The sequence below is a fragment of the Lepidochelys kempii genome, chromosome 1 (assembly GCF_965140285.1).
Source record: "Lepidochelys kempii isolate rLepKem1 chromosome 1, rLepKem1.hap1, whole genome shotgun sequence".
Lineage (NCBI taxonomy): Eukaryota > Metazoa > Chordata > Testudines > Cheloniidae > Lepidochelys > Lepidochelys kempii.
In genome coordinates, this window is record NC_136380.1 from 192,247,319 (window position 1) to 192,266,636 (window position 19,318).

The 19,318-nt window shown below is 42.3% G+C and overlaps 1 protein-coding gene across 1 annotated transcript; it reads right to left on the minus strand.

Moving 5' to 3' along the window:
- Positions 1–1,466: 1,466 nt before the first annotated feature.
- LOC140895656 (OX-2 membrane glycoprotein) lies at positions 1,467–15,285 on the minus strand. The gene is made up of 5 exons (XM_073305905.2): positions 15,204–15,285; positions 13,208–13,543; positions 4,548–4,853; positions 3,864–4,009; positions 1,467–1,801 (listed from the first exon to the last, which is right to left on the minus strand). The coding sequence occupies exons 1-5, from the start codon at positions 15,250–15,252 to the stop codon at positions 1,697–1,699; spliced, it is 942 nt and encodes a 313-aa protein (XP_073162006.1). The 5' UTR covers positions 15,253–15,285; the 3' UTR covers positions 1,467–1,696.
- Between the last annotated feature and the right edge of the window lie 4,033 nt (positions 15,286–19,318).

A 19,318-nucleotide genomic window follows, 5' to 3' on the forward strand; every position in this document is an offset into this window, starting at 1 on the left:
ATCCCCCTCTTAATGGAGAAATTGCCTCTTGGACACCTCCCATCGCAGCCTCCCATGATCCCCTGCACAACTTCAGACACCACTCTGGCAGCTCTAGAAACACTTGCTCCATAGACCCAACTGTCAGCTTTCTCCTCTCTTGCTCAGAAGATGTGCTCAGTGTTCATGAAGTTCCTGGAGCTCCAACCTCCCTCCCCAACCCCCTCAACCCCCCCCCCCCGCAACCTAGCAATCTTCCCCCCACCACAAGCACCCTCTCAGCCCCAGCTTTTCCATGTCCCCCTTTCCATAGGACTCCCAGAAACCTGCTGCCTCCTACTGACCTAACTCCCCTCTCTCCTTGTTCAGAACCCTCCATGCCCAGAAGGGGGTCTGAGCCCCTCTTCCACACCCAGCTGCTCTCTAAGCTTTTCCCTTCTGCTACCCACAACCGCCACGACAGACACCCTTCAGCCTCTGCCTCCTGAGCTCCCCCTTTCTTTCCTTCCCCCTATTCATAATCCCCCTCCACCACACACAGCCCCTACAGCTGCTGCAGAGAGTGCTCTTTCTACATCCTCTCCTGTCCTAACTTCCCTCCTCTGTCCAGACTCATTCTGCTGACATGCTGGCTAGCTTCAAGCATCAGCCCTTTCTTTTCCCCATGTTCCCTTGCTTCAAGGCCCAGCCATAGCTTCTCCACTCTCCAGTGTCTCCCCCTCCTTTGTCCTGCCCCCATAATGAACATCTGGTGCATGGCCTCTTCTCCCTGCTGGGCTAAGTATCCCTTTATCGCCTACCCCCAATGCCCTCCTCCAAACTCCTTCCTGCAACTATGATGCAACGGAGTCAGGGCACGTGGAGAAACCAATTGTGGTCAGAGCAGGACACTGCAGAAAGAAGGGAAGTTAGTTGCGGGGAATGGAGAAGGGATGAGGAGAAGAGAACAAAAGGTTCCCCTTCCTCTGACATTTTCTCTTTCTGGGAAAAGCCCCAAGATCCTGTTAGTGCCAGTTAACAGATTTCCCATTACTGATGGTTTGTGGCTTAAGGCCTGCTCCTGGCTCCAGTCCCTCAGGGTAGCTACTGGCCCTGCTGCAGCCTTTGGGTTTATCTCTAAGAGCTTTGAGGTTCAAGTCCCCATGTCTTACAGAAGCTTATTATAGGGGTCACTAGTGGCTGCTCCTTTGCTGGCTCCTCTCAGTGTTATTTCTCTATCACTGTATTCGCAGCAACTCTCAGAGGAGTACCCACCACAAAGTTAATTCTTGCTTTATCTATTCCCTCTTTCAGATAGTTCAAAACTCCCAGCATCATAAAATACAGCACAGCCCCCCAGGCCTCGAAGAAACAGCCTTCGGGTTCGTGGCATTAGAAGCAACAACAAACAATACGCATAATACAAAGATGTTAGAAAATACAAAACTTGTGTTTTATTGTGCAGATCTGCAAAACTATAATTTAACAGTCTCTGATAAATACCTACTGCATTATATATACAACTACGCTTATTGGCTCATTTATTCAAACATAAATAGAAATAAAAAAAATTTGTGGGATTTTTTTTTTTGTATAAAACATGGCAAGTTGCACGTAATGTGATTCATGTGGAAGTCTGAGATGTTACAAATACAGCTAGACATCAGTTTCACACATCCAAACCCAGCACTGTTTTCATTTCACCACTGTAAGGCAAAATTCTCCCAACACCATGCGTTCATCTGTCCAAGAGTTCTCTAAAGGGAGGAAGCTTGTCAGGGCCTTGTTTATCATTTTTAGTGCGCTGTCCATGCCTCATGTCCTTGGTGCATATGGGAAGAACCTGGCAGAAGAGAAAAACATTGCTTTTTTATAAAATGTGAATGATTTTGGTGCTGGAGTAAGGCGCAAGGCTGACTGCCTTGTCTGCTGATGGACTGCTTCTGCCTGTACCAGAGATGGAGGACAAGTTTCTCCCACATGGTCCCACCAATGGGACTCTAGTGATTAGAGCAGTACAGCCTCCAAAAGCGATCTTTAATCTTAGCCTCTCTGCACAGTGCTGCTTTCTCTACAATGTTGAGCTGTTGCTGAAAGTATTTTCCAGCAGTGGTTCCCCTGATTTTGTACTGAAAACTGTTTAAGGACCATACTGTAGATCAGACTAAACCATTTCCATTTTTGTTTCTCAAAACACAACTGAGGCTTGCTTCCAACAAGATAGGCATCATAGACCGGTGGATACGGACGGAGTCAGATCTGGATGATCTCTAGAAAGTCACTTCACTTTTTCTGTGCCTCAATTTCCCTACCTGAAAATGGAGTTAATGATATTCACCATCCTTTTCAAAATGCTTAGATATAAAAATGAAAGGTCATAGGCAAGAACTAAGTAGCAGCGTAAGGCATGCACAAAAGGGAGTGCTATGATTTTCCATTGATAGTGAAATTTACACAGTGATTGATTTTTGGGACCTCCCTCCCTGCACCCCCCTCTGCCACATATACACACAAATAGATGGGGTAATTTCTAGATACTCCCTATCCTGGCTCGGGTACAGGGGCAGCTATTTTAATCTGAGCCCTATTTCCTACAGATCTCTGAGTCACCTTCTGCTCTGCATTACAGGTGTGTGCTATAAGTTTATGGTTTCAAGAGTTCTAAAACATTTATTGCCTCAATTTAAAATGGTTCAAAGTATTAGGAATATGTGGCTACAAAACCGTAGTTTCAGTTTGTTGTTTTACTCTATGTTAGGCCAAGCCATGGGCACAGAGCACTGTAAAGGAGCAAAAGGCTTAAGCCAAGTGGCTTAGTGTTATTAGGCTATTTAATCAAGTTGTTCAGCCATGTGTGATGGGGCAAGGCCAGATGGCTATAGAAAAGTAGTGGGAGACAGATATATTAGCTCCAGGCTAAACCAATCCCTGGTACCAGGATAAGTGAAATGGCAGCTGCTCCCGGTCACTTAAGACACCTGGGGCCAATTAAGAACTTTCCAGAAGGCAGGGAGAATGCTAGGTTGATTGGGACACCTGAAGCCAATCAGGGGCTGGCTGAAACTAGTTAAAAGCCTCCCAGCCAGTCAGGTGGGTGTGCCTGTCAGGAGCTGTGAGAGGAAGCTGAGCTGTTGGAGAGGCTGAGTAATACACACCATATCAGGCACAAGGAAGGAGGCCCTGAGGTAAGGGTGAAGTGGAGCTTGAGTAAGTGAGGGCTGCTGTGGGGGAAGTAGCTCAGGGAATTGTACATGTCATGTTTCTAAAAGGTCAGCTACCATAGCTGATACTATTAGGGTCCCTGGGCTGGAGCCCAGAGTAGAGGGTGGGCCTGGGCTCCCCCCCTCCCCACCTTTGCCCCCTGATTAATCACTGAGACTGGGAGACAACAGAGACTGTGCAAGGAAGGATAACTTCTCCTCACCTCCCTCGCTGGCTTATGATGAAAATGGCTCAGTAGACTGTGACCCTTGTCTCTAGAGAAAGAAGGGTTACGTGGAGGGTCACAGTGAGACTATGAGGCTAGCGAAATCCTCCAGGAAATGCGGGACCCACGGAGGCAAGGACATAGCTTTGTCACACATGTTAAACTGGTTTTGAGCCATTTTAGTTTGAGCCCTGTTCCACACAGACCCCTGAGTCTCTCTTTGCTCTGTATTACAGGCGCCTGTACTATCAGGACCAGAAGAACCCTGTGACTTCGAAGACTGGAGCCTGAGTTTGACTGTGTTACAGCAGCATTGTCATATTCTCAAACAAGATTACACAGGAATCACAAAACACTCAGAGGCAAGTTTGACAAGTATTGACAAACCCAATGTTTAAAGTCTGGGTTCAGTGTAGCAGCCATGAGTTTATTTACTAGCACAGACTAGCCCCTGAAGAGGTATTTTGGGAAAACTCACCCAACAGAGATCAGCTTTGTTTCTATCCATTTGGTGTTGTCGCTTCCAGCGGATGGACAAGATGCAGAAGCAGATGCACAAGAGCCCCAAGGGAATCAAAGCAACCAATACGTAGATTGTTACAGCATCGACTGTTGCTGATTGGCCTGTAGGGAAATCAGCAAGCCTTTAACATGGTCTGCCACTGAATAACTATCTGTCAGACACTCCTTCACCATTCTCCAAGGGAAAGAAGAAAAAGGGAAGGATATGGGTACAGGGGTCTGACAGAGAAGGGAGAGGGGCAAACATGCAGTGGCATATATGAGGGGCACTTCCAAACAAAATTCCTTTCACCGGGGCCTCATGCACTGTTTATATACACAACAGTTTGTGCCCAAGGTTTTTGTGGGGGCCATTTTATTTCTGTGGCCTGGTGTTAGGTGAGTGTCACCACCAGTCACTCTTCTCTCTCTCCCATGTGTACCAGACCCACCTCCCCACTTCTTTCAGCTGCCCCAAAGGTCCTTGTCCTCTCTCCCTCCTGCGCCAAGAGTTCCATCATTCTCTTCCAGCTTTTCTGGGAGCACCTCCCTTTCTTCTGCCCCAGCCTCCCCTCCTTTGAACTGCCTCTTTCTCTTCTCCCTCCTGTATCAGAGAACACAGCTTCCTTTTTCCTCTTCCCCACACCAAGCTCACACTCACCCTGGACCTGCCCATCCTTGGACAGAGTCAGTGTCACGTTTAAGAGCGGATGTTGGATCACACAGCCAGCTGGGTTCTCCCAGTGAATCCTGGAGGGGACATGTGTGAAATTGCTGATAACAGTCACAGTCTGGTCTGAGTGATTGATGAGATACTGTCCTGGCTCCTGCTGAAGGTGATGGGACAGGTTCCAGCTGATCACTGGAGCTGGTTTCCCTGTTACTGAGCAGCTTATTTCCAGCACCTCCTCCTCACCATTGTCTGCACTGGACACGAGCTTGGCCTCCACTATGGGCTCTGATATTGCTGTTAAGCACAAGAAGGAAAACCTGTTATTAACACTTGCAGCTCTGTCACTATGGTAGCTTAGCGAGCATGCTTGGGCAAAGAGGAACTTGGTGCCTGTGTCTACTGTTGACTGAAGAGAACAAGGACGGCATTCGGTTTTACTGCTCAGTGCTGTCTATCGTCTCAACCTGACAGGGTCCAGCTTGTGATACATGGACTTTCAAAATGTCAGACAACAATGCCAAAATGAAGAAGTCATGGAGGCACAGGGTCTGCACTAGGCCATAGCTTTTAAACAATCCCTTAAAAGAACCCCTTCAATGCACCAGACTCCCAGGGGGATTTCACTCTTCCTTAAGGGTTTCCCACAGAACCTCAACGACTCCAAGACTGAGGGTTGGTCCACACAAGGAAAGTTAGGTCAGTCAAACTCCATTGCTCCAGTGTGTGAAAAATTCATACCGCTGAGAGACATAGTTAAACTGACTTAAGCCCCAGTGTAGACAGCACTAGGTCAACCTAGTTACCACCTTTCAGAGAGGTGGATTTACTACAGGGAATGAAGAATCCTTTTCGTTGCTGTATTGTGTGTACACTACAGCTCTATAGCTGCATTGCTCCAGCTGTGCCACTGTGTCATTTCTAGTTTAGACATAGCCTGAGCCTCTGGGCTCCAGCACACCTGTTTCACACCCTGAGCTCTGCCCCGCAAGTCCAATTGAGATGGTCTCTGAAGAGGAGTCTTTTTGTCCTATTCTGGGATCAATGCACCTCAGCTAGTATTTGCAGTGATCTCAGGCAGCCTTTCCAAAACAGAGTAGGGTTTGTTAGCCAACTAGAACACAGCGTTACCAGGTCCTTAGGTTAGTATAGAGGTGCAAAGGCCAAGACAGAGTTCAGACTGGCCAGTGTCAGGGCTCTAACCAGCCAAGCTGCTGTAGAAGCCATCTTGGCCGGTTTCAGCCTGTCCTTAAATGACCCATTCAGACCTCCCCAGACAGTTAGGTGACCCAGCACCTCATATCTTCTGCTCTGCCTCAAAAGCAGCTTTTTAAACTCTTTGTGCTTGGTACATAGCAATTCAAACTTCAGAGGGAAACTGAAGCATGCATCGGAATAATAAAAATATTAGCCAAATTCCCACATTCCTCAAAGAAGAAAGCAGCCAAATCAGAGGCGGGGAGAATAGAAACGTGGGTGTCACAGACCAAGACTCAATAACATCATTATCAGATTTCAACAATAGTGCAAAAGAGTCAGTAAAAAGCAGCAGGTGGTGTACATGGGAAGTAAGAAATCAAATGTAGCTCTAAAATTGGTGATCGTCTCCACTCAGCCAGATTTCTGTTTCTTTTCTGTTTAATTTTTTAAGGGGAATTACTGCTAGATGAAAGATTCTGGGGCTCTCAGTCCTGCAACTGAAGTCCTCTGTTTATACAAAAGTAGTGCAAGCTTCCCCACACAGACAACTTCCAATCAATGTATGATAACATTTACTGCATATTTATGTGGTCATGTAACTGCAGCTGATCAGTGTCTGTCAATAATGTGCACATTTTTTTTGTTTCTTTTACATGACATTTAGGGTGTGTTTATATTTAGAGATTATTATCATTATTAAGGACAAGATTTACAAAAATGGGTTCCTGAAGTTAGGTGGCAAAATATGGCTTTAGAAACCAGAGGCTTGGTTTTCACAAGTGCTGAGTGAGCATCCAGCAGCTCCCATTAACTGCAACAGGAGCTGATGGGTGCTCAGCACTTGTGAAAACCAATTCACTTATTCAGATTCCCCCATCCTGCCAAGACTTATGTGGGCACGTAACTTCACACATGTGAATAGTTCCATGACGTTCGGTGCGACCACTCATCTAAGTGACAGGTTTCAGAGTAGCAGCCATGTTAGTCTGTATCCGCAAAAAGAACAGGAGGACTTGTGGCACCTTAGAGACTAACAAATTTATTTGAGCATAAGCTTTCGTGAGCTACAGCTCACTTCATCGGATGCATTCAGTGGAAAATGTTCACAGTGGAAAATGTTCCTGTTCTTTCATCTAAGTGATGCATCTGTGTAGGATTAGAGCCTAAATATGGGATTAGAAGCCCAAACGTAGCCACCTATTTTTGAAAATCTTGACCATAGTGTTATGTAATTGCAGCCACAGCAGCTCTAATTTAATTTGAGTCAGAGCTAAGAGATCTGCTGTGATGAATGAGTATATTATGTGGGCAATGCAACTTTTATGCTGTGATGAACTATTCATTACCTAACTTTGAAGTGCTGGGCTTGTGAGTGATGTGATCGATAACTTCATTGCCATCATTAGCAACTGTACCAATTTTTAAACAAACATTTTTATTTTTGGAAATTCCCAGGTTTATGAGTGTTTTATAAATCATTGCTTCCTCTTGCACAGGTAAATGACGATATTATTCTTAAAAATTCATATTCATGGAACAGACGAGAAACTAACTTAAAGGAAAGTGTGGGATCAGCCAAGTTTATATTGGCTCCTGCAGATAGCTGTACCATTCAATATGCACCTGACAAGACTGGATGAATTTTCCAAGCCATAGTGGTAGGAGGGCAAAAGTAGGACATCATGTGGCAACCTAAATAATGGAGAGGCTACAGCCACTCCGTACTCAGAGTTGGAGACAGAGACATTCTAGAGGGGAACTGTCATAAATATAAAGGGAAGGGTAAACCCCTTTAAAATCCCTCCTGGCCAGAGAAAAAAATCCTCTCACCTGTAAAGGGTTAAGAAGCTAAAGGTAACCTCACTGGCACTTGACCAAAATGACCAATGAGGAGACAAGATACTTTCAAAAGCTGGGAGGAGGGAGAGAAACAAAGGGTCTGTGTGTCTGTCTATATGCTGGTTTCTGCCGGGGATAGACCAGGAATGGAGTCTTAGAACTTTTAGTAAGTAATCTAGCTAGGCATGTGTTAGATTATGATTTCTTTAAATAGCTGAGAAAAGTATTGTGCTGAATAGAATAACTATTTCTGTCTGTGTATCTTTTTTGTAACTTAAGGTTTTGCCTAGAGGGGTTCTCTATGTTTTGAATCTAATTGCAAATTGGTGAGGCTTTTTATTTAACATTTCCCAGGAAAGGGGGGGTGCAAGTGTTGAAAGGATTGTTCATTGTTCTTAAGATCCAAGGATCTGGGTCTGTAGTCACCTAGGCAAATTGGTGAGGCTTTTTACCAAACCTTGTCCAAAGCAAGGTTTTGGGAAGTATTTTGGGGGGAAAGACGTGTCCAAACAGCTCTTCCCCAGTAACCAGTATTTGCTTGGTGGTGGTAGTGGCCAATCCAAGGACAAACGGTGGAATATTTTGTACCTTGGGGAAGTTTTGACCTAAGCTGGTAAAGAGAAGCTTAGGAGGTTTTTCATGCAGGTCCCCACATCTGTACCCTAGCGTTCAGAGTGGGGAAGGAACCTTGACAGGAACACTAAGCTGATCTTATTTTTTATCTTATGTCTCTCTCCCTACAATGAATTTCACGTACATTAGATTCTATGGCATGAGCAGTTTTTTTAAGTTGTACTTAATTTGTTTACAGTGGTTGTGCTTGCTCATGAGACTTCACCATCAGCTTCTCACTTCCCCGCATCACTGATCAAGAGAGGGACTGTCACATTACCCAACTGATAGTGCTGATAAATTACAATAGCGTTTTTCTTAAAACTGCAGTGTCAGAGCCAATGGGGATTTCAGCTGGAACTTCTCAAAGTCTCCCATGTAAGTCTGGAAATCGAAGGGCTCAGTCACACAAAGAGCATTCTGTTTCAGTTCACAAATAACCCTTTGAACTTCTTCTTTTTTTCACTGGGTACATAAAAATAACAGCTTTTGACTACCTCCGCCCACGCATCGGCTTCAAAACTGGATTGTGACATCCAGAAACAGAGAAGCAAAACCTACACAGATCACACAGGCCAATGTTTCCTGCAACGTTCCACTGGGAGGGCTTTAGGGGAGCATCAGCAAAGAATCATTTACAAGAATGTTTACTAATACACAGCACTTATATGACACCTCCCATTTCAAATCATTTTACCAAGTCACAGAGCAGTCACTGAGGCTCAGAGGTATCGGAGCTTGCCTAAAGTCACATACATCTACACAGGGGCAGACTAAGGTAGCAGCAAGTTTCAGAGCCTCAGGCTGTGGACTCAGACTTGCGCTACGGTGCACAAATAGCTGCCTAGACATTACGGCTCAGGCTAGAGCTCAAGCTCTGCTGCTGCAGGAAGGGGAAGGTAAGTCTACATGGCTCGTTTTAGTGCCATAGGGCGCGCTTGCGTCTGTAGATCCAGGCTCGGAGACTCGCCGCCATCGGTACTTTTTTCCTGTGTAGACATACGAGTAAATGGCAGTAAATGCTCCACTAAAGCCCTCCCAGTGGAACGTTGCAGAAATAGAACTATTGTCCCAAATCTCATTTCCTTCCAGTTCTGACTAGACCGTCCTCTGCCTACCCATATTAGAACAAAGGGTGATCACCACAGAAGACATATACAGCAGATCTCACCAATTCTCTGCCTAATTAGCTCTCCAACTTCAATATACAGAGGATGAAAAATGTTTCATTCATCTTTACTAACATTTGACAACTTTGGTTGTATTTAATTTTATTGTCTGTTATTAAATAATACAAAGGACACTCAGATATAAAGAATATAATCTACTCTAAGGGCCTGAACCTGATCCCACTGAAATCAGTGGAAGTTTTGCAACTGACTTCAAATGAGAGCAGGACTGGGTCTTATTTTAGGGCTTACAATTGTATCAGTGGATGTAGACAGGAATTGGGAGTGCCTCTGCCATTGACTCACTGCATGGCCTTTGGCAAGTAACTAGTTTCTTTGCACCTCACTTGCTCCATCTATGAAATAGGGATAGTACTTATCCATCATGCTTTGAGATCTTCAGAGGGCTGGTGCCATCTATGTGTAACTTATTTATAACATATCTAGATACACATGAACAAATTCCTAAAGGATTCTGTAAACTGGCCAATCTTGATTCTCCCTAAACTAGCCACTAGTTAACAATTGTTTCTCTCCCTCAGATTTAAACTTCGGCAACTTCTATTTATTCCTCTTTCGTAATATTTTGTAGATCTTAAATTCTGAAGGATATCATGTAATAAAAAACATGTTGGAGGGGATGCTTGGAGGTTTTTTTAAACTCAGGGAGTGTCTCCTACACACTATCATTTTCACAAGGTTTCTCTCTCCTGTTCTAGCAAGGCAGCTTTGAAATTCCCACCTGAAAACCTATCCATTTCCCCCATATCTATGCTTCCTGCACGTATGATATACACCACCTGATTTGACTTCACTTCCCTTAAACAGGTAGAAAGAAGTTACGGTGGCAACACAGGAAATAACGCACATATGAAATATAGAGGTCACAACTACCTGGCAATCACTAGAAGGTAAACTCCCTTGTAATCCCCACCAACCCCTCCAGGGCAAGTAAACTGACAATTTCAGTTCAAGCTGGGATCTCCATAAATTGATTTGCACCTTGCTGTGAGAGTGACTGTGGGTTTCAGAAACCCTTTGGGTCCATTCTCATATCATGTCCCTAGAGAGTAGGAATACTCCCCCCATCCTTTTAAAATATGTTAACTCCCATTAATAGCAACGAGAATAAATACATAAATCAGGGCTTTAAGTAGCTTTGAGACAGGGACACATGAATTGTGCAAAATGAGGTGCCTGTGCTGGGGACACCCAGTGCAGACTAAAAGATTTGTAATCTATTTGGACAGAGAGTGCAAAATATTTTTTTGAGGATAGCACTGGATGCGAAACAAAGGGAAAGGATCTTAGATATGATCTGGAATCCATCCAAGTGCTAAATCTTATTTTATATTTCAGAAAAGGTATGTTTGCCTTGTGTATTAAACAGTGATAAGATCCTTGTGTGTGTGATCCATCAATAACTAACATCCCTGATAAGGAGATGTCATACAGTCTTATTTGAGCACCTAGAAAGTTTAAACATTTAAAACAAACCATTCCCTGGCCTGTTCCTGTCTGGAATTATTAAGTGTTCTTGTAAACTGCCTGGACAATAGCCAGTATTTGCCAGCCCTAGGTCAGTGGCCCTATGAACATAACTAGAGTCTTTTCCAACATCTTTTTTAATACAGTCACCTGCTGGTTTAGCCTCAGACCTCTCTTCCTTCACAGGGTGGGCAAGTGAGTGATGTAGAACAATATTTACTCTGTGAGGGTGAAGTCCCACCAACCAGAATAACACAATCCCTACTGCTATTTTTTTAATTAGATGTTATCTCACCTTACAGGATCCTGAAGTACTTTATAAACTCTATTTGGTACAAAAAGCTCCTCAGAAATGCAGCTCTCTCTGTAGCAGATGATGGTAACCATAAGGTTTACATACAGGAGTGTGAGGAGAGAGAGAATTTTGGCCACCGGTATCAGGACAAATCCCTGCTCTTATCAAGAATGCCTTGGGATCTTAACACCCACATAGATCAGCCAGGACCTGGGCTTTTACAGTTTCATCTGGAAGACCCACATGCAGTAAACATTATAGAATTCAATCTGTTCACTTGAGAACAAAGAGCCAAGTTAATGCACCTGGGATCTGATTCAGCAGTTCCACCCATTATATTTCCATCATTAGAGCCAACATTTACATGGGAGCAGAATTCACCTTTCCTGTACTTGAGTGCGACCTCTGGCCCTCAGACTGTGTGTCTCACACATTTGCTGGAATGTATCCTCTGACTAAGTTCTCCATACAAAAACCTTAGCTTTTAATTAGTGTGGAGAAAAGGAAACGTGGGATTCCAGTAAGAATGAGACTTGTGATTATCCCCAAACTATAATTAACATTTGTCACCAACATAATTAAGAGGTCTCTGGTTACTTGCAGATATAAAAGTTTCCTCAGTTACATAATAATAAAATTAAGATTTTAAAGGGATATCAACTCTCGTGCTTCACAACCAGCCACTAACTGCTTGTGGGGAGGTTTCTCCTAGCCCAAATGCATATTATGATGTAATTGTTGCATATATGGATTTTATACCTTCTTCTGAAGCATCTGCTACCAGCTACCATGGAAGGGCTATTAGTCTCATTCCATATGGCAAGACCCACCATCATCCATTTTAACCAGTATTGTTTAATTTATTTATAACAGCACTTCACCCTTTATGTAAAAGTAGTAGTATAATGTTAAAAACAAAGACATCTCGCTCATATGAGACCAAACAACAACATTCAGCCAGTCGTTTTTTTTTCAAAAGTAGAACAAAACCACCAGAAAACTCTCAGAAACTCCAAACACTAACGTTTGTCAATTAGAGAAGTGAACAACGGTGAGATTAGACTGTATACATTATGACCTAAACCACAGAAACAAATGTTCCTGAGAGCACGTGCATTCGCAGAAAGTAAGTACTTTTCAAAAGGAGAAGTTTGCTATTGGGCAGATCAGAGCAACGCAGAATATAGGGCTGAGTGCTCTGTAGACTTTGGAGAAAATCTCCCTGGTTTCAATGGTAAGAGAAAGGACTTGGATGTGCAGGGCCTCCATTCTTGAGTTTACAGGATAAACAGAAAAGATATTTGTACACAATTCTTAATGCTATCCTGTAGCAAACAACCCAGTATTTTTTAAAAGCACATTTCCCTCCCCACTACCTAAAACGTTAAATTGACTTCTTCCCATAATTTGTCTCTTTAGGTTTAGGAATTAGTCATGGGTCCACTTGTCTCCTTCCCACCGGAAAGATAAAGCCTTTCTTCCTAGCCCCTTCGACTCCTCCACACTTTTTGTTCCTTCAGTTTTCCAGAATTGTTTCAGGAAGAAAAAAAAACCACCTTTAAACATCTGAATATTTTGTTTTGACTTTCTAAACAAAATATTTTGGTTTTTCAGTTCAAAATGACTGTGTCAAAATTTCCTTTTGTTTCAATAAAAGCAATCAAAAACATTTTAAAATGGTCAAAATCTAAACAAAACATTTACATTTTGTCAAAACTAAACCTTTTGTTTGACCCCCAAATGAATTATTGTTTTTACTTTACAATTTTCCCCCCCAAAAAAATTTTTTTTAATTATTTTTGGTTTGACCCAAACTGTTTTGGTTTAGGTTGTTTTTTTTTTTAATTACCATCCATTATTCACACAACTCTGCTCACCACTGCTTCCCTATCAGAGGTAAAAAACCAATGAGGAAGGGAAAATTAGGTCACCTTCCCACTGAGAAAGAGAGAGATTAACCAGCGCTGCCACTAAAGACAATCACAAACTAGGGAAAGGCTGGAGTTTCTGAAAGGTCAAAGCCCCCCTTTGTGATGATGAGGTCTTACCATAAACCTTGAGGCATGTCCTGCCAGTGATGGATCCCATGGGAAATGTGTTGAAGATACATTTGTAACAGCCTTCGTCCTGCAGGGTGACTGCATGAACAGTAATGGCAGAGACCGTCAGCTCACTCTGGGTGAAGTTCACACGGCTGCTATAGTTACCCAGGATTCTGTGTCCGTTAATCCTGCTGTAGGTTGCTATGTTGCCTTTGCCCTCTCCACTCTCCTTCTGCCAGGTGACTTGCAGCACTTCATGATCCATGACAAGCTGGCATTGGAAAGTAACATTTTCTCCAGTCTTGGACAATTGGACCTTCCTATGAACGACCTGCAGTGAGCCTGTGGGCAGACAGGACACATAATTTTGAGATTCCCTTTCATTCACCATGGCACATACTAAACAGAAATTCCATTATTTACCAAGGCAACACCCCTCTGCAACTTCTGAGTGAGAATTCTTGGCATGCTTTGCCTGCAGACCTTCCATAAAGAGATTCCCTGTGAATCAGACTGGGACATTAAACTTCACCACGATGAATAAAGCAACTCCTAGCCCATTCAATCCTAGGCCTGTCTGCTCAAGTTTCCAGCAAGAAAGCCAGTTCAGATCACAAGAACAAGGGCAATTACATTATTTGTGATGAGGACATTTGTCTGCTCAATCTGACTCACACAACACTTACTCTTAAGCTAATGAACAGCTCCACTATATTAATGATTTCTGGACCCTGTGGACATCTGTCCAATTGGAAGGGAATTCATAAAGCCCTAGCCACCCACCTTGCCCTTAACACACATTTTGACATCCCCTACATACACATCTATCAGAGACCAGAAAGGTTAGGTCAAGTCAGACTGAAGTTTAGAGCGAATGCTTCAATTATAACTTATTTTCCAACCACAGTCCATGGACCACTAGCCACCTGCAGAGCCCTTTCTGACAGCTCGTAGAATAAAATGTTCTGAGAACCAGTATTAGTGGCAGGTTTCAGAGTAACAGCCGTGTTAGTCTGTATTCGCAAAAAGAAAAGGAGTACTTGTGGCACCCTAGAGACTAACCAATTTATTTGAGCATGAGCTTTCGTGAGCTACAGCTTATCAGTTAGAAGGGGACATGCCCATGAAAACCTGTCTCTCGAAGCCAGAGAATCATGGGAGTGGAGCTCACCATGCAAAATTATTGTCCTTCTTCTCTTTAAATGAATAGAAGCAGGCTGAAATGCCATTAAGGCGACAAGTGGGAGATTTCCAGTCTTAATCTTTCACTCAACACTACTTTTCTCACAAAGCCAAAGTTAACATTACTTGGTTAGTTTACATCAGTATGTGTACCATACACCAGCATATGAAGAAAGATGCCAGCAACAACAGGCACTGCATTGAAAAGAGTGTTTTGTACATTAACTGCTGCTTCACAATCCACATGAGAAACTACATATAGTGTTCTTGAAGAGGTAGACGGTTGTCCCATAATACGATGTGGCTATATTTCTTTTACACAGGGCAGTGTGGCAAGGATCAATTAGCCTGTATATCAGTCATTACAAACGACCCCATCTTGACCAGAAAGAATCCATTTACACTCCATAACCAAAATCTCTGTCGTAACGTAAGCTGAAAGCAGTCGTAGTTTAGGTAGCTCGTTTGCTTATTGTAGTTTGAAAATAAATATGTCCACATACCTCGAGCTAATGGATACACTCCTTTTAAATCAAACTAAAGACACTATAAATAAAATCAGAAACATGAATAATGCAGTGACAGCACAGGAAGCATTATCAAGCTCATTTCTGCTTATCTCCAGGTCACATCACCAAGCACAACACAGCTGTGTGTCTGGCCAGAAGTGTTATATCATTGATGGCGTTAATCAGGAGGTGGTAAATGAGGAGCAAGGGGTTCTGCAAAGATCTTATAAGAGCTGTACATCACCAGGTTAGCAGGATGTTTGGTCAACAAAGTTTCACATACAATTTTAGCCAAAGAATAGAAAATTTACCTGCTGCTATCGCCCAGACCCAAGAGAAGAAAATGCATGTGAATATCATCTCAGCTGTGCGATCAACTAGATGAGCAGGCAACAGAAGGCATTCAGTTCTGAACTTCCCTTTTTATACACTACTCCCTTTTGGGACATGCCAGTTCGTCATCTACTGTAAATTATATAATTAGACTCTTCCCTTCCGCAATAACAGTACATTTCCTTTGTAGAGCAGCTAAGAGAAATTCCCATTGAAACCTGGATATACTGATGACTACTGCTGCTTTGTAATTCAGAAAAACAAGTATTGGCAGCTAATATGGATGATCTTTCATCTGCACTCATGGAAATTTAAACACAAAGGTAAATGCAGTTGTGTGTATGTGTGTTCATCTGGCTACAAATAAAGGAGAACTAAAAGATGGGATATTGGGAAAGGGAAGGTTAGATGTCACGAGTGGATGCATGTTGGAGGATCTAATTTTCAATCTGCCGGTTGATAACAAGGAATATTATTCTGAAGGTCTCCAGCATAATCCCAACACTCCATAATTCTGCATGATCTACTGGAGAGAAACATGGGCTGGAATAGCCGACTGTAGTGTCAATCTTGAAGGAGATGTATGGACAGAGCGGAGTGAGAGTTAAAAAGACAAAAGAGGGTTTGTTGGAAATCAGGACTAAGGTGAATGGGAATAGCAGGGGTGTTGCAGGAAGTATTGCCAAACTCAAAAAAGATTATCTTGTGGTTTTTTGGCCTGTCCTTTGATCTTCCAATTCCTCCTCCCCATCCCCTGGCTCTCCCTCTCTTTGTCAATTAATGCTGTCTCTTCCCTCAAATTTATTGGGTTAACGTGATTTTGGCCCCAACTGCAGAAGCTCTCACCCCCACATCTGTCTGTTTCCTGCCCAGCAAACAGTCCTGTCTCTTCAGTCTCTGGTTCGAGTCTGTCCCCCAGCCTCAGCTCTGCTTCTCCGAGGCTCTTCGCCGCCCCTTTCCCCCCACCTACCAGGCCTGGGTGATGCAGCAGAGTCCCTCACTCCCCTTTAAAGGCCAGGTGTTACAAGGTGGGAGGAGCAGAGACGTCAGAGGAGGCAGAGGAGGTGTTCTGTTCCCCCTCGCCCCATGAGAATGGCGTCAGGTTGCTGAGGAGAGGAAGAGAGCTCTGCCTGTAGCTGCTGATTGGTTGCTTTGGCCCAGGAAGCTGGCAAGTAGGGCAGGCAGCCATTCAGAGAGGGTTTGCTCCCCAGCATGGCTCAAATTCTCCTGGGGGCTGTAGGGTCTCGTGTCATTGTCCGATGGGTGCTAGCCCCTGCCAAAATCCAGTCACTCAAAATCATCATGAGAGTTGGCAACACTATGAAAACTGGTGAATACTGAACACTGGGGAATATTCCAAATCTGTTTATAACATTTTCTGTGTACATTACATTTGTTTACTACAAAATGGTATGGTACTGTTTCTTTGAATTTTGGCAGTCAGCTACTGGCATCTAATTAATCAGGGTTTTATATACAATAGCCCTGAAGTTTAACTCCATGTAACACTTTCTGAAAAGTCCTGAAGACAGAACACTAGACTTTCAGACAAGCTCAAGCTCAGATTTTCAGAAGAGCTCTGCTCCCATGCAGGCAGCTAAAGAGAAAGGCCAGAATTTCCTAAGTGCTCATACAACAGCTTTCAACGTTAACGCAATGGGCGCCAAAAACTCTTGACAATGTGGTATAGATTGTGGGTAGAGTTGGCTGAAAATTTTTGTCCAAAACATTTTCTTGGCTGAAAAATGCAGATTTGGGTCAACCAAAACATTTCACAAATTTGTGTCAAATTCATTAACTAATTTTGGCTAATAAATAAATAAAATCAGAAAAAAATCTAAATGTTTCATTTTCACATTTTCAAGAAGAAAATGCCACGTTTTGTTCAGGATTTTTACTGCAATTTTGTAAAAATATTAAACTCAAAAGCCAAACAGAATGTTCGGTTTCAAGTCAAATAAAATGTTTAATTTTACTCACAATGATTTTTTTTTTCATTTTTTGGTTCACACGGTTGTAATTGTGGGTACCAAGCCTTTTGACAATTCTGGCCATAGTTCTTACTCTAATTTTTAATGGTTCAGAATGCACATAAAAGATAGTTAAAACTTAGAGAGGCAGCATGGTCTGGTAGACTGACCACATGACTGGCAGCTAGGTATTCCCAAATTTTAATCCCTGCCACTGATTTTCTGGGTGGTGTTAAACAAGTTAAACAAGTCTCTTATTCTCTCTGTGCCTCAATTTCCTCATCTGTACAACAGGAGTAATACAAACCTACGTCATTGGATGTTGTGGGTAGAACTTAGAGTTATTTTTATGAATCTCTTCATTTGATTAGTTTAGTCCATTATTCTCACTGTCAGTTGTCTGTAAACAGGTAATTATTTGTATTAATTTGTTGATAATGCAAATTCTTCAGTAGCTTAAGCCAGCAAATCTCAGCCTGTAAATTGCTCACAAACAGCCTTCACTCAGTTACTCTCTATTTAGAATTTGCTTCTTAGACGTCAATTGATTACCTGAATCCTATGGTGTTCTTTCGGTTTCCTGACTGGATGACCTTTTATAAACTGTTATGACACACACAAAAAATTGTTTTTTATTAAGCAAATCTTAGATGCAGGCCTGAAATTTATGGTCCTTGTATGAATATTCAAACAATCTTTCAGTTGCACAAATATTTGTGAAAGGCAAACAAAAACAGCAGGCCCAAATCAAAATATTATTCCAAATTCTCCAAAATGTTCACAAAAGCATTTCCTTTTGTGTCTTAGCTCTCATTCTGAGGATTAATTCATTAATGCTATAAGAATGTAAAGGGTTAAGTATCAGTATTACTATATGATTAGAAAAAATATTTTTATTGTGGGTTTGGATAGGCTGCTTGTTTTATGAATACCTAAATATGCTCTCTAGGGTGTCTTTGTAAGACAAACATATCACACTGCTACCAGGAACAAGTAATCTGGCCTGGATTTAAGAAGGAACCATATTCTCAATATTTCATTGCTACTTTAAATGAAACTCAAATCACTTCATGTTTTCATACTTCTTTTTTCTTTTTAAAGAGATCCTGACAGTGTGGTTTCTTTCTTTATTTTTTTAAAACATTTATCATTTTCAGTGTCCCACTCTGCTGCTTGATTCCTGCTAGGAAGCTGTTCTCCCTTTGCAGTGTTTCTGGCCCAACCAAAAATATCAAGTACTTGAAATTTAAGAAAGACTGTCCTTGTGAGATTTCCAGCACAATTTTCCAGATGCTAGAAATTCAGATAGCTTTAGCTGCAGAATGAAACACTGGAATACTGATTCCAAGTGACAGGAAGAACTTGTAGTTCTGAACAGGTGAATTTTGTAGTTTACAAAATATCAAATTTATAATTTCTCAAGGTGTCAGAATTTCTCATACCTGCGTTAAGCCAGCACAGCTCCACTGAAGTCAATGAAATTTGACTTACATGCATGCATGCACTTACATCAAGTCTGGCCTTAGCTCCCACATTTTTCACTAATGGGATACTGATCTGTAGAGAGAAAAGCCCAGATATATTTCAGGCTTAGCTAATGCAGTTTCTTCAATTAGCAGTGTTATATAATTATTATATTATAATATTTAACTGAAGCTTTTCCAGCTGAACTGCACCATCCAGTGATCAAAACAGGAACTTCATTTTATTATTTGTTAAAACTCTATCATGGTCACCATTAAGAGTTTGAATTGCTATTTGCAGGAAGCATAGGTGCTGGAACCCTCTGGCTTGAAGTCGTAACAACAACCCAAATACATAGTTTCCGCCTTCAGTGCCTCACAAAATTTTATTCACCCAGAGTGAATAAACTTTTATAGAAGAATAAAAATAACCATTCAACATTATGGTAAAGGATAGATATTGTAGCTGGTGTAGTGTTATTATAACACTGATTTACTATATTCCTTATACTGGTACAAAGAAGCCTATATTCCCTAATTCATTGGAATACTGTGGTAATAACTATGCAAAGGCAAAGCTGTAAGAGTTTGACAGGGGCCACTATGTGAGAAACGACACATTGACTCTTATTGCTATCCTAATTTAATATGCAGTTAAAC

What these genes read in the sequence shown, in the direction of transcription:
- LOC140895656 (XM_073305905.2), bottom strand. Translation starts at nt 15,252, where the DNA reads ATGATATTCACATGCATTTTCTTCTCTTGGGTCTGGGCGATAGCAGCA. An exon ending in GGTCTGGGCGATAGCAGCAG is followed by an intron (nt 13,544 to 15,203) that starts GTAAATTTTCTA and finishes GTCTGCCCACAG; the next exon opens with GCTCACTGCAGGTCGTTCAT. An exon ending in CAAGGATGGGCAGGTCCAGG is followed by an intron (nt 4,010 to 4,547) that starts GTGAGTGTGAGC and finishes ATTTCCCTACAG; the next exon opens with GCCAATCAGCAACAGTCGAT.